The sequence below is a fragment of the Grammomys surdaster genome, unplaced genomic scaffold (genome assembly GCF_004785775.1).
Source record: "Grammomys surdaster isolate TR1022 unplaced genomic scaffold, NIH_TR_1.0 143, whole genome shotgun sequence".
Classification (NCBI taxonomy): domain Eukaryota; kingdom Metazoa; phylum Chordata; class Mammalia; order Rodentia; family Muridae; genus Grammomys; species Grammomys surdaster.
Window position 1 is genome coordinate 4,406,290 of NW_021604601.1, and position 13,860 is coordinate 4,420,149.

The window sequence follows — 13,860 nt, forward strand, 5'->3', positions numbered from 1 at the left end:
GTGTGTGTGTGTGTGTGTGTGTGTGTGTGTGTGTGTGTGTGTGTGTGTATGTGTGTATACACCTTTCTGTGTATGTATGGGTGGTTATGGGACCAAATGTTGATGTCAGATGTCTTCCTCTATTTCTATCCTTCCTATTTTGTGAGACAGGGTCTCTCACTGAACCTCACACACTCAGCAAGACTAGCTGACCAATAAAGTGCAGAGCTCCTCTGTCTCTGCCTCCTCAGCACAAGAGTTTCAGTTGTATTTTACATGGATGCTGAGTGTCCAAATTCACAGCCTCACACTTATGCAGCAAACACACAACTGAACTATCTTCCAAGCTCCAAAACTCTGACTCTAACAGTAGCCGAACAACACCTAAAAAAATACATCTATCAAGATTTTCCCCAGATTCCCCCACCCCCACTCCTCGGTACACCATGATCCTTTGGTTGGTGACATGAACGACAGGCACACTTATATTACATATATTTCACACATAGAAGCAAACACCAATGTTTTCATCCTAAAACATTAGGAAGTGGTTTCCTTGTGTTTAAGATCAACGTTTCTAGTCATAAAGGCATTTGTCACATGCCATTCTATCGCTAACAGGGGACTATGTTTCTAGGAAGTCATGAAATCCACAGGTAGCTACACCTGCTTCTCTGGCCTTTCTTTTCTTATTTTTGAAGAAGATGGATGACTTAGCATATTAAGTACCAAAGCCATTTTTTTCCTTTGACGGCTTATTCAATAGTCTGCTTTAAAATGTCCTGAGAAATATGGGATAAAAGGGAAGGGCAGACTCTGTACTGGGTCTTTCTTTGGCATGATACTTCAGTTTATGTTGATGTGAAAATAGTCCCTGGGAAACAGTACTGACCCTGGATAAATGATAGTGCAATGGCAGAAGAAACTCGGAGAGTTTCTCAGGACCAAATATCTAATGGACTAACTTTCAACAGGAGATTTAGACACTTTAGGGATAGGCAAAGGTCCACAAAACAATTGAGAATTCAATTAGATGAAGCTGGATAGCCTCTCTTTGTCAATTATTAGCTTCTGTGAGGTTAAAGGACAGGATCAAAACAGAGGCGTTGTCATGACCAGTTCATTCCTAACAAGAACTAGAAAGGTCATCATTTGGAGAGCATGGGCTCACATGTGACAGAATCCTTTGAAGGACATGGCACATTTAACAACATCAGAGCATTCTTTAGTAAAATGTAACCACCACCTGACTTCTAGTGCTGAATGCCAACTTAACGAGAACTAATGGGCTGAAGCTGAGACAAAGAGAACACACAGTACTTGGTGGCTGTCAGTACAGTTGACTAAATGTCCAGTCCACCAACTGAGACAAGCGTTCACCCAACCTGGAGTAACTAACAGAATTCCCAGAGTTTCAAACTTGCTCCATCAGGGTGACTCTGTCTGAGAGATTTTAGGACCAATAGGTTAATTGTCTCAAAGTAAAAGGGTGCTTATTTTAATATTAACTGATTGACCTAAGATCATCCAAGTTTCAAGAGCCTTGGGAAATTCAACAGAAGACAGAGCAATGACGATAATTAGACTTGCTCCTGGTCATCCTTCGCTGGCTTTTGTATAGATGCGGGTGACAGTGCAGACTGCATTTGTATGTGAAAACTTAACGGTGTGACTCTACGCAAAGAACTTAATCAATAAGGATATTTTAAGCAATTTTGTCCAGACTAACATGTGCTTATTTGCTCTAAGTAAATACATATCCTGTCTTTCTCTTCTGTTTCTTTCAAATTGGTGGATAAAGGACCACTTGCCCCTTTTCTAGAACACTTACTCACAGAGAGAGGACGTTGGTAAGGGATGATGGAGCAGGGTCGAAAAACAAATGACACAAAAGAAAGTGCACAGAACAAAGAGAGCCCGGAGGCCTGAGAATCTGCATACAATAGGTAACTAGTCTTTCAAATTCAACAGGACCAAGGACTATATGAGATGATTACATCTTACAAAGCTGAGGGGGGAGGTATTTTCAGTTTGTTTTGACACTTGTTAGACATATAAATAAATTTCATACACAGAAATTTCTAGCTGTCCATCTAGTCTTTGAAATCCAGTACCTCCTAAATGTGTGCTGAGAAGGCAAACTGCAAGAAGCAACTGAGGCCTCCGTCATTCCCTCCTTCCAAATTGAATGTTCACTTGGTCCTACTATGCACATGGCTTGATTTATCCTACTCTGGACATTCCAGTGGGAGAGAGGTGTCTTTTCACTATAGTAGGGTCCAGAGTATTGTGAGACCTGTGTTCATATTTCTAATCTCTTGTTCTTGTCTGTAAATTGAGGGATCTAGCTAGCCATGCCACGGGGATTTAAGGTTAACTGAGGCAACACACACAATGTTTAGCATGGTACTTGAAACACATTAAGTACTAAATAAACGTTAGCACCTAACAGTTACTCTCTACGGCTCTACTGGGGTGTGCTGAGTAATGTCCTGGAAAACTGCAGAACTCAGTCTGTTCTCTCAGGGAAAACATTTCTGACTTACCAACAGTGGTTTCAAAGATATTATTTCCCAAACTGCTTGACTCCTTACCCCAAAACAGTGGGACACCTCACTTCAAAAGAGCAAAAGAGAAGCCTGTTGGTGTCCCACCCCAGAGTTGTCCTGGAGCATGAAGGCAGCTGGCTCTTTAGGGGCAATTGCTTTATGCTAAGGCTCTTTGGAAGCTTTGAACAATGGGCTTCCAGGAAGAGTCCAATGGAAGGAATTGGAAAACAAATTTTGCCATCAACTGAACAGCGCTTATAGGAGTCCTTTAGTGAACAAGCAAAAGAAACACCCTACTGGCTTACTTCAATATATTTGACTACCTTGAACCAATTTGAAAGGATGCCTCTTTCTTGTCCCTCCTACCAGAACTTCAGCCAGTCCTTTCTGGCTCCTGTTCCTTCTTAATTCTCTGTGCAGAAGATGCCCAAACTGAAAGCATCCAGAAAAGTTCTGCCTCTCTGTGTTCTCAGCTGTAGCGTGAAGTCATCCTTCATCTCACACAGGACAAAGAAAATCACAGTCTACTGTTTTGCTGAAAACTAGCACATCTCCTTTCCAATTTTTTAAACTGTTGCTCATCCATGCATATCTGTATGGAAGACTTTTGGTGACAGGGTTACAAAATTTTAAGTCAGACGCTGGGACCACAAACAGCACTGTTCTGAAGGCACACTTCTATGTGCTTAACCTCAAATAAAACCCAAGAGTATTATGGGGCAGGATAAATGCAGACACAGATTTGTTTTGTATTTTTGGTTTCTTATAATCTTAGCAAGTTCTTTGGAAGCTCCTTGTAATTGATTCTAGGAATCTCTGGACTCTCATACATTGGCAAATCTCTTAATGGAAGAAATCGTCATGTATTGATTTTGTAGGTTTGGGGTCGAAATAGACTCTGAGTAACTGGCCTCAATCCAATTAGACTATTACAATACTCGATGAGAACATGGAATTGCCAACTTAAATTTCAACTGAAATACGTAACAGGATGTTGTTACCATTGAGTAACAATATGTGAGGATGTTATCATTGAGTTTAAATCACAACAAAATACAACCTCTCCCTTTAAACCAATACCTTCCCAAATTAGCTCCTTTTGTTTTCAGAAGACAGCATCTGTCTCTAAAACCCATGCTTCCTGAGTAACTTCCGGATCTGTTGGAGCAGTGCAAGATCAAACACGAGGCCAGTTTCCGTGCCAAAGAATGGATGGGTGCCTAGATTTTAAGTGAAGTGAACAGCCCCTCTGTACCCACTGACAGGGTTGAGTGCACCCAACCCAAGGTGCCATGGAGTTAAGAAGCCCCAGAATGTTCAACCATGGCTTGTTTGCCAAGGTGCTTGATGGAGCATGTCATCCAGGTGAAGCTTCTTTGTAATCGATTCCCTCCCCAGTAACCCAAGCGAGCACTGGTGAATTTTCAGAAAAGTGTTAATTAGCGATTCTGGGCAGAATAGAGCCGATAGGAGCTTCGTGGGTATTGCAGCGAGAATGTGGTGGGCCAATTGGCAAAAGCCTTGAGAGGCACATGGAAGCAACTGGTGCCCTAAGAAACAACACCTTAGACATTCAGAAGGCTTAGGTGGCAGCCTAAACTAATTAGGGGAGCAGACAGATTTGGTATTTGTGAGCCAATGGTGATGAGCTACTCTTGTTTCTATCTAACTACTTCCTCCCTTCTCAGCAACATCCCTTTTGTCAACCAGAGGGCTGGATCTGTGCTTTTCTCAAAGGACTACTGTGGGATGTCTTCATCTCTGGTCATGGCACATCCACAGTTGATTTGTGGGAGAAGGGGAAATTAGCTGATACAGTGCTACCATACAAGATATGATTGCTTTTTCTCGTAGGTGGATGACCCACAGATGACCATCATTACTATCTGCCTATGTCCCAGGGAGGCTTATTCTATATTTCATTATTGCTATTTTATTATGGATTGTTGAAAACAAAAACAGAATGCTGTTTTCAAATAAACCAACCAACCAAATACAAAAATAAAAGCAGGGGGAGGGGATTACAGTAAAAGGGAGCTTGAAACAGAACGAATATAAAACTACGCTCTGTTACTTCAGCTGAGTAGGGATGACTCATAAGATAGCCAGCCCTGCACTGCATGGCTAATAAACAAAAACTATTATAGAGAGGCGGTTTACAGTTATACATTTTCTCATCTCCATTTAGATTTCTTCTCAGTGGTGATAAGTTTCCAAAGGGGCAGATATTTTATAGGGAACCAGCTGAAACTATGACTGAAAACCTGATTACTAGGATAGTATTTTCATTTCAAAAAAAGAAAGAAATTACAAAAAATAAAATAAAATAAAAACAAAGAAAAGAAAGAAAACAGTTTTCTAGGGGAACATAAGCTGAGTGGTGGAAGGTCAGAGGCATACAGACACCACACCAACAACAGAAAAGGCGAAGCGTTGCTAACTGCAGGGACAGTGGGGACCCAAGCAGCAAGTGTGAGGTGCAGTGGCAGTGGAGTGTAGGGGTGACTAAGCAGGGCAAGGGCTGACCCTGGATTCAGAGTGAAGGGGCTCCCCAAGTGTGAGGAAGGTGAGCTTGTTGCCAGGAGCTGAGTGTTAGGGCCAGCAGAAGAGGCTAGAAAAGTGCTTTGTAATTTTAAATGAAGAACACCAAATTTGGCTCGGCCATTTTGAAAATCTAAAACCCACAATCTGGATAAAACAGGAAGGTAAAATAAAAAAAAATCGAGGATGTTAGTATATTTTATGCAGATTTGTGGGTTCTATGAGGGGTGAAATAATTCACTGATCAGTTACCTGCCTTCTTGTAAAATCGAGAAGGAAAGAGGACGATAAAATCTACCATGAACCAATGGCAGTTGTGCCACCAATTGAACTGCATATCCGTGGACACACAGAGCATCTTTTGATCTATAAGACCAGACGGTATAAATACAAGGAAACAAAATTTTGATGGAAGAGAAATTCCACTATCAAGATTTACCTGTTCTCTATGGACAAACTTCTCTTCCAGTTTACTAGGAAGGGGTGAACTATCTCCACTACCCCCGAGACATACCAGATTAGGGGCTTCCCTAACTCACGGGCAATTTTTATCGTCCTCTTGAGGGGGTGGGTGTAGAACAGGTGGAAACCAGGAGAACAAGGTACCTGCTCTTTGGGCTGCTGACAGAGGGTCCAGGCTGTGAGAGACTACATTTGCCTCGTGGCTGTTTGCAATGAACAGGGGGTAAAGAAAGAAGAATGTTCAGTCCAGGCAAATAAAGACAAGCTAACCAATGAGAACAACTAAGAAGGCAGCAAAGGGCAAACAAATCAAACGCAATGATCGGTACCCATGGACCAAGGAAACTGGCTTTTCTTCAGTGGAAGGAATGGGCTAGACTCGTATTTACAGTGTCAGCCATTAATTCAACACAAGATATGGCTGCGGGGTGCACCCACAGTGGGCCCAGTCTCTGCCACTCCTCCTAGCTAAAGCACAGATAATTACTCTGTGTTATAAGATTCTCTGTGCATTTAGTGATTTTAAACATGAAGTTCACCACTCTGTGTACTTCAGAAATAATGCACATGGGCTTTTGCATTCTGGCAACTTCGAGGGCACAGAGCAGGTAGTAAGAATTTGAATAGGAGACTGAGGCAAAGCTCAACATGCCACACCCTCCGGATAAACCAAGGCTAAATTTCGAATCGAAAAGCCAGTGTTCCTTCACATTCTTAAACTAGGATCTATATGAAACTAGTGAATGTTGGTAAAAACACAAATTAAAGTCTAATAAGGATAACACATGTATCAGCATAGAACATAAGTCTATATGACAAAATACAAATGAAATTATTACTTCTATACTCTAAGGAGAAATGGAATGAATATACTTATAAAGCCAGACCAAAAAAAAAAAATCAAACAAAAAATAAAAACAAGCTCCTATACACAGAGAACCGAGGTACAGAGGGGAGCAGGGGACAACTTTGTCTTTTATCCTCTGTGTGCTCTGGTGAGGCAGTTTCCACCATGGGCTGGGTATGGTGTTGGCTTGAGTAGTTGCCCTTTCAGGGTTAATATCCCAGAAGCCCTTGGGTGTCATCACTCAGAAGCCCTTTCTCTTAAGAGTCAATGTGACTTCATGGGTCCTATCAGTTCAGTGACTCACAGATGCTCGAAATTCGCCTCTACTATTTGAGACGCTTCTGGGCACGACAACCCACCTTTGTTAGTGGACATGCCGCTGGTAATTTGAAGAAGGGAGCCACCAAGGGTACACATGAGAACCATTTCTAGAAATGGCCACTTGCTCAAAAGAAAAAATATTCTTCCTGCATATTAGCCACACGTTGAGCTCATTAAAAGGGAAAAAAAAACATAAATAACCAAAATCACTCTTATTTTTTTTATTGCTGAGAATACGCTACAAGGCTGGAAACATAGATTTACATGGGTAACTGCCCTTTCCTGTTTGGGGGCTCGTGTTTTAAGCCTGTAGACCCTGTAGACACAAAGCCTGTCACATCTCACACATCCCACCCATGGGCCTATTAGAAAGGGCCGATGGAAAGTTACCGATTTCTGTCTGTTTGGGGTACTTCTTCCAGATGTGGGACTCATAGATCCCGAGGTGTCCAGCTCATCTGCAGAAGACCATGAAGACAAATCCTGCGAGACAAAAAAGGACACATTCGATATCTCCACATCCCAGAGCACCTAGGAACTCAGTTCCCACCTCAGCCCTCTTCACTTTCATTTCTACATCTCCATCATAAAGGTCAGGCTATCTGCAGGCAAACCTGAGTCAGATGACAAGAAGGAAACCTAGTCCTTCTGGTTTATTGGATTTCTTGGTATAAGGTTGGCCCTTCTGGAAAACATAGTTAGTGTTTTATTTTTGTGGCTTTGTTATCTCTTTGTGACATGGGCAGAGTGGGCTGATTACTGGCTTGGGGAGGGGGGTTGCTTGGTGAGGGAAGTCCCCTCTACAAGTGCAGGTCACTCAGGACAGACAGACAGACAGACAGAAAGTGTCAGATTCATTTGTGTTTGAAACAAGTGATAACTGTCTAGGAGTCTGCTTCAGAAGATCAGGAAAACTGTACCGCTTCTACACTGCAGTGACTCAGGGGAGGCTGTGCTTTGAATATTTCCAGACGAATGAGCAGTTTCATGTTCATGAAAAGGTTCTACAACTGAATGTCTGAAATGTTACCAAGCTCCACTGTATCTATAGACACACATCTCAAAACTAACAATGTGATTGTGTGAGTTTATTTAAGGGGGAAAATGGGCCAAAATAAACACACAGATGACCATTTCAGTGAATGGATGAATGACTAAACGAGATTCCAAAGCAAGAGTACACGCTCTCCTCAGTGTTTAACACAAAACTCATGCAATGACCACATTCATCTGTCACAGCTGTATATGAGAAAACATGTCATTTCTTAAATAAACAGTTGAAATTAAATGCCACAGTAGTCACAGCAACAGGGTTGGAGGTAGCAGGCTGAAGAGGTCTCTTGCATTTCACAGAATCAAAAGCACCGTCCTGTTATAAAAGTTTATGAGTCTGCTTTTGTATTCTGAGACAGCTCTTGAAAGAGCGGTGACAGAGAGTGGCCACTCTGGGTCTGACAAGTGGTACATCCGAGCCTTTCTACGACAGGTGGAGATACGGTGCTTCAGGCTCCTGTGGGAGACGGGATGCTGCACACAGTGTCTGAGAGGGCTTACCTGCTGACTGCTTGACATATCTAGTAACTTCTCCAGATCCTTGATATGATGGCTGACCTCCTTCAGGAGAAGTTTGAGCCGGTTTCCAATCACGTGGACTTTTTCTTTGGCTTCTAGACAATCTGAACCCTCAGCATTCACCAAGAGTTGGCGAGACATGTCTTGTAGTGAGGCCACTCTGAGCTGGGACTTCAGCAGCTCCTGCTTTATTTGCTGTGTATATTATAGGAGATATTTCTTTAAGGTGTTTTGGTACTTAGAGGAACTTGCCCTCATGGGCTATTGTATCTGAACCTCCCATGGCAGGCAGCCTCCAAACAGGACTGAAGCTCATGGAATGTGACATGAGGACTCCATGCTAACCTTCATGGCCAAGTATGTTCTAAAAGACCTCGAAATCACTCTAAGCTTAGAGTTCTCACTAGACACACGGATTTATAGTAAGAACTATGGGAAGTTTAAACTGAGTAAGGGACGTGAAGGTATTGACAAAAGAAAGTCCTATGAAAATGGGGTCAAAGATAATCTGTTAGACTGAAAAATAAAATATTAAAATCTAGGTATGGCGAAACTCAAATATACCTAGGCATACTTTGAGGTCTAGCTAAATCTTTTTAAATACTCTCTGGTGATTTGTAAGTTTTTGTCAGAGGTCAAAGTTGAATAAAAATACATGAGGACCATTCTCACCTATTGGTTTCAAAGATATCTCTAATAGTGAGTGAAAAGCTACTAATTCAATAGTTTAGGTTAATGGGTTCTCATATGACATAACATTGTAAGGCCACAGAGCCAGACATGATGCAAAGCATGTTCTCCTAGTAGAACTCAAGCCTGCTCCCTTATTATCTATAGAAATTATCCAGCTACACTGTCCTTTATATTGTCTCAGCATCCTTGAATATGGATCTGCACAGTAAATTTCTGGGTGAATTTAGTGCCAGACAAAGATTCTATGAGAGATATATATTTTGGTTTTGTAAGATACGACGATAAGTTATCACATAGCTTTCTGCAAATTTCCCAACAATGCTTTCGTCTCTCTTAGCAGGCCTGCCTAATTCCTCTTACATTGACTTAACTATTTCATTTCATTTAAATAGCTTTGATTTCAGTTTTACAGTAAGCCACTAAGGACATTGTGGTGTATACTATTAACCGTCAACTTGACAGAATCTAGAATCACCTGTGGCACAAGTCTCTGGCTATCCATGTAGGAGATTGTCTTGGTTGTGAGAGGGGCCATTCCTGAGATTGCATAAATGGAGAAGAAGAGCTGAGTGCCATCATTCATTCATTCATTCATTCATTCATTCATTCATCTCTCTGATTCCTGGTGGTAGATGCAATGTGGCCAGCTGCCAGAATAGACTGCATCTTCCAATTAGGAGCCAGAAAAACCTTTTCCCCCAAATCTGCTTTTGTCAGAGTATTTTATTTTACAGCAACAGAAAAAGAAACCCAGACATATGCTTCAAGGCTCCATACATAGCAAAGAAAGTCTGGACTAAGAGTTTAAGTACATTTCCCTAAAATGTCTGTATTAACAGACACAAGGGATCTGAGATAAAGAACACTTAAGACTATCGCAACTGAGTAATGGCTAATCATGTTGGCCTGTGTGATTTATACATATTTGTCTCATGACTAGAAACACTACAGAACTAAGCTAAAGACTTTAGTTAGAGCATAAGCTAAGAATATGCAAAGGTTTTTTTTTGTTGTTGTTGTTTTGTTATTTTTTGTTTTTGTTTTTTTAATGTATCTTAAAAACAAATGCCCAGAGTTCTCACCATGAGTTGCTTGTGATGGTCCTGAAGTGTCTCTGGGTCAAGGGTTGAATCAATGGGGACAATTTCACTTTTCCTTCTGTCAATGTTTTCTAGCACGAGAAGCAAAGCGTGGCTAATTTCATGGAAATCCTATCAGAAACACAGAACATAAAATAATAGCAGATATAAAATTGTTTTCTAGAATATATTTCAAATTCATCCTTCCTTTCCTTTTTCCTTTCCTCTCTTCTCATTTCCTCTTCTCTCCTCTCCTCTTATTTCCCTCCTCTTTCCTCTTCTCCTCTCTCTCCTCTCCCTTCCCCTCCCCTCCTCTAACCTCTCCTCCCCTCCCCTCTTTTGCTTTTTCAATACAGGATTTCTCTGTGTAATAGGCTAAGTTCCTGGCTGCCCTGAAACTCTCTTTATAGATCAGGCTGGCCTCAAACTCACAGAGCTCTGTCTGCCTCTTCTTTTCTGGGATTAAAGGTGTGCACCACCGCCCGGCTTCAATTCTTTTCTATGGCTATCAACAGTAAACACACAGCACCACAATAGCCAGGACATGACCCTTCTCTGAGGAAGGCCCCTGCTTGTTCTAGGAGGTATAGTAGCTATGGCTTTGCCTCAGCAGCCCTGTTGTAGCTGGCACAGCATGATTTTATCTGTTTACTTAAAGCCTCTAACTTACCCTTGTGGGAACATTTTAGGTAGAAAGCACACTGACATTAAAACACTTAATTTCTGAGAAAGAAAACAAAACAAAACAAAACCTAGTGGTGCTAATAGATAATCTGAAAAGAAACAACTCTCCTCTATGTGCTCAAATCTTTCTATTTTTTAAGACACAGGCTCAATCCTATATCCCCTTTGTCCACCTCCTTACTTGACACTGTTATTGATGAGCTCCTGTATACAAGGCACTGCCTTCAATAGACACGGCAGGGACACAGGAGCAGGGACACCCACTTCCCAGGAGGCTTCCCATCCTGCCCTATCTCACTGCATACAGTCCAAGGCTGGCAGAGCCGTGATGTTCTGTGTGACCTGACCCTTGGCCTTCTGATCACTTCCCGTCTTGCTGGCTATAACCTGTCCACACTGCCTTCTTGCCTGCTCATAAAGAGACAACTCCTGTGCATACTTCATAGCCCTCCCATCTGCTGAACTCCTTCATAACACCACCCTTTCAGCATCATTCAGATGCTCACAGGATCATTGGCCCTCCCTCCTGTGATGGTTTTTCTCCATTATGGTCCCACCCATACCTACCAATTCCCTGGATAACTATTTCCTTACCTTACGTCTATATTCTACTTATTTAAGTGTACATGTGTGAGGGGCATTTATATGCTGTGACACACATGTAGAGGTCAGAGGACAACTTTCAGTTTGTCAGTTCTCTCCTTCCACCACATGAGTTCCAGGTTGGTGGCAGGCACCCTTACCCACTGAGCCATCCTGTCAGTTTCTTCTTAGATTGTGTTGCTATCATCTCTTTAACTGAAGCACAGACTAGGCTGTATCTCAGCTGCTCTGAGCCTTATCTGGCACATAGAAGAAACTCGGCAAATCCTGACATAAATAGATGAATAAAGATCTGTCATTCTTGCTTTGTTGTGCAAAACTTACCTGTCTAAATGTTTGGTAAGTGTGCTTTGAGTGAATAAATGACACAAATGAATGAGTCAAAGAAGGATTGTCCACTTGGTAAGCAATGGTTTTTATCTAGAGAGAAGGTTAGACAACACTCCTTGAACGCAGCTCACAGGGATGGATTCCCCCCATAAGAACAGTTACCTCATTCAAATGGTGCCTTTGAAGAGTGGCCACATCCTTTGACCAACTGTAATGTTAGTGCCTGGTCTGGTATCATCACTGGCCCAAAGCCCTACCAACCTGGCACTGCATCAGTGCATCCTGCAGCAAGCCTCTCCAGTCCTCGAGCTGAGAGCACACACGGTCCCATTTCCCGTTCATCTGGGATAAGCGATCCTGCAAGTCATGGCTCTCCTTGCTGTAGTCCTGGGTGAACTCAGAGCTACAGAGATTGATGGAGAGGATGATGGCTTTGCGGTGGTCCACGGCTTTCTGGAGCTCCTAAAGGGAACAATCAGGCAAGAACAGTGAGAGAAACATTGCTTAAGAAGCACTTTGAAGACCCTTGAAAACATTTTACTCAGAGATGGAAAGAGCTCTGTTGTTAAAGGCAGAACTTGACTGCAATCCCCAAAACCCACATAAAAAGACCTGGTTTAATAATGCATGTTTGTAACTCTGAGCTGGGAGTGGAGACTGGAAGATTACTGGGGCTTCTAGGACACCCAGCCAGTGTAGCCTACTCACTGAGATCTGGGTCAGTTAGGGACCCCATGACAAGCAAAAAGTGGAGAGCATTATCAGAATCACAAGCAATGGTCCTCTATCCTTCACATGTACATATACACATGTGTACCGTACACACACACACACACACACACACACACACACACACACACACAATCCATGTTTCAAGTGTTCATGTGAAAAAAGATGTTACATGTCCATATACTGTTACATTGTCAGGATGTTCACCAGGTCTCTGCAGAATGGGAATTAGAAATCAAAAAGGGAAAAGGACTCCCAAAGGGAAGCGGGGCCTCACAGAGAATGATGATGGCCAGTACAATGAATGAAAGAGTCTGAATAATGGAAGCCAGTGTGGGAACCATCAACCAAACAAAACCATAGGCTTAGCTCTATAGTTTGAAGGAGGACAACATTAGATTTTAAAAACATTTCTAAGTGGGATGATCTTATTTCAATAAACCAATGGCAGTCAAACGTCTGTGTTCGAGAGTGAAATGAGCTCTTTGGGTTCTGATGTTCTGGGCTCCAAAGGCCTGAAGTGCAGGCACATTGGGCTGCAAGTTAACAATGACTGTGTCAAAGGCCACACTGTTGCTATGGTGAAGAAAATTAATTGGCTACTTCATGATTTAATCAACTTAGTTGGACCTCAAAAGCAAACAAACAAACAAACAAACAAGGCAACGAAATAAGCCAAGAAATCAAATCCCTAGGCAACAACAAAACAGTTTAGAACTCAGTACCAAGAACATTTTTGAGTTTTTCATTCTGAGAAGTTAAGAGTCTCTGCGTACTGGTATACAGCCAAAGATCGATGTGGGGGAGAATGTCTAAGAACCAGACCTGTAATTAAGGGACAATGTCTGTGCCCAGGACACAATCAGAGGTCAATGCCAAGTGTTTCACCACAGAAACTCAATGGATTTGTTCTGTTTGACTCGTTTCTATGTGATTGTTTTTGGTCGTGGTCCTAATGAATTCAGTATCTTTCGATGACCAGAGAAGGTCACGTGATTTCACTAGGTCTCTCCCCCAGGCTCACACTAGAGTGATGTTGGGAATGATATGTGTGAGGCTCTGATCAGACCTGTATTCCTTTTATGAAGAAATAGAATAGGTTCTAGATGTCCCAGGTCGTTTATTGAACCTAACTGGCCATATCTTAAAATATTAATTAATTAAGCTGCTAAGTGATAGTTCAATATGGTCATCATCGTCTTCTTCTTCTCCTCCTTCTCCTCCTCCTCCTTCTTCTTCCCCTGTTTCCTCCTCTTCCTCCTCCTCCTCTTCCTCCTCCTCCTCTTCCTCCTCCTCTTCTTCTTCTTCCTCCTCCTCCTCTTCCTCCTCTTCCTTCTCCTCCTCTTCTTCTTCCTCCTCCTCCTTCTTGACTTTTTAAAACCACCTTCATAAACAGCTTGTGTTTGAGATGGTTGGGGAAAAAGAGACTATTCTATTCATTCTTGTTAGACATTATCTGAATATAAAATGT

At 42.1% G+C, this 13,860-nt stretch overlaps 1 protein-coding gene across 2 annotated transcripts in view; it reads right to left on the bottom strand.

The window, feature by feature from the left end:
- Positions 1 to 13,860, bottom strand: part of Syne1 (spectrin repeat containing nuclear envelope protein 1) — a 471,763-nt gene that overhangs the window by 3,365 nt on the left and 454,538 nt on the right. For both annotated transcript variants that reach the window (XM_028764327.1, XM_028764328.1), the window contains 5 exons: positions 11,922 to 12,122; positions 10,047 to 10,175; positions 8,254 to 8,466; positions 7,090 to 7,182; positions 5,676 to 5,734 (listed from right to left, as the gene is read on the bottom strand). In XM_028764327.1, coding sequence (XP_028620160.1) covers positions 5,676 to 5,734; positions 7,090 to 7,182; positions 8,254 to 8,466; positions 10,047 to 10,175; positions 11,922 to 12,122 — 695 coding nt within the window. The remainder of the gene's footprint in view (positions 1 to 5,675; positions 5,735 to 7,089; positions 7,183 to 8,253; positions 8,467 to 10,046; positions 10,176 to 11,921; positions 12,123 to 13,860) is intronic.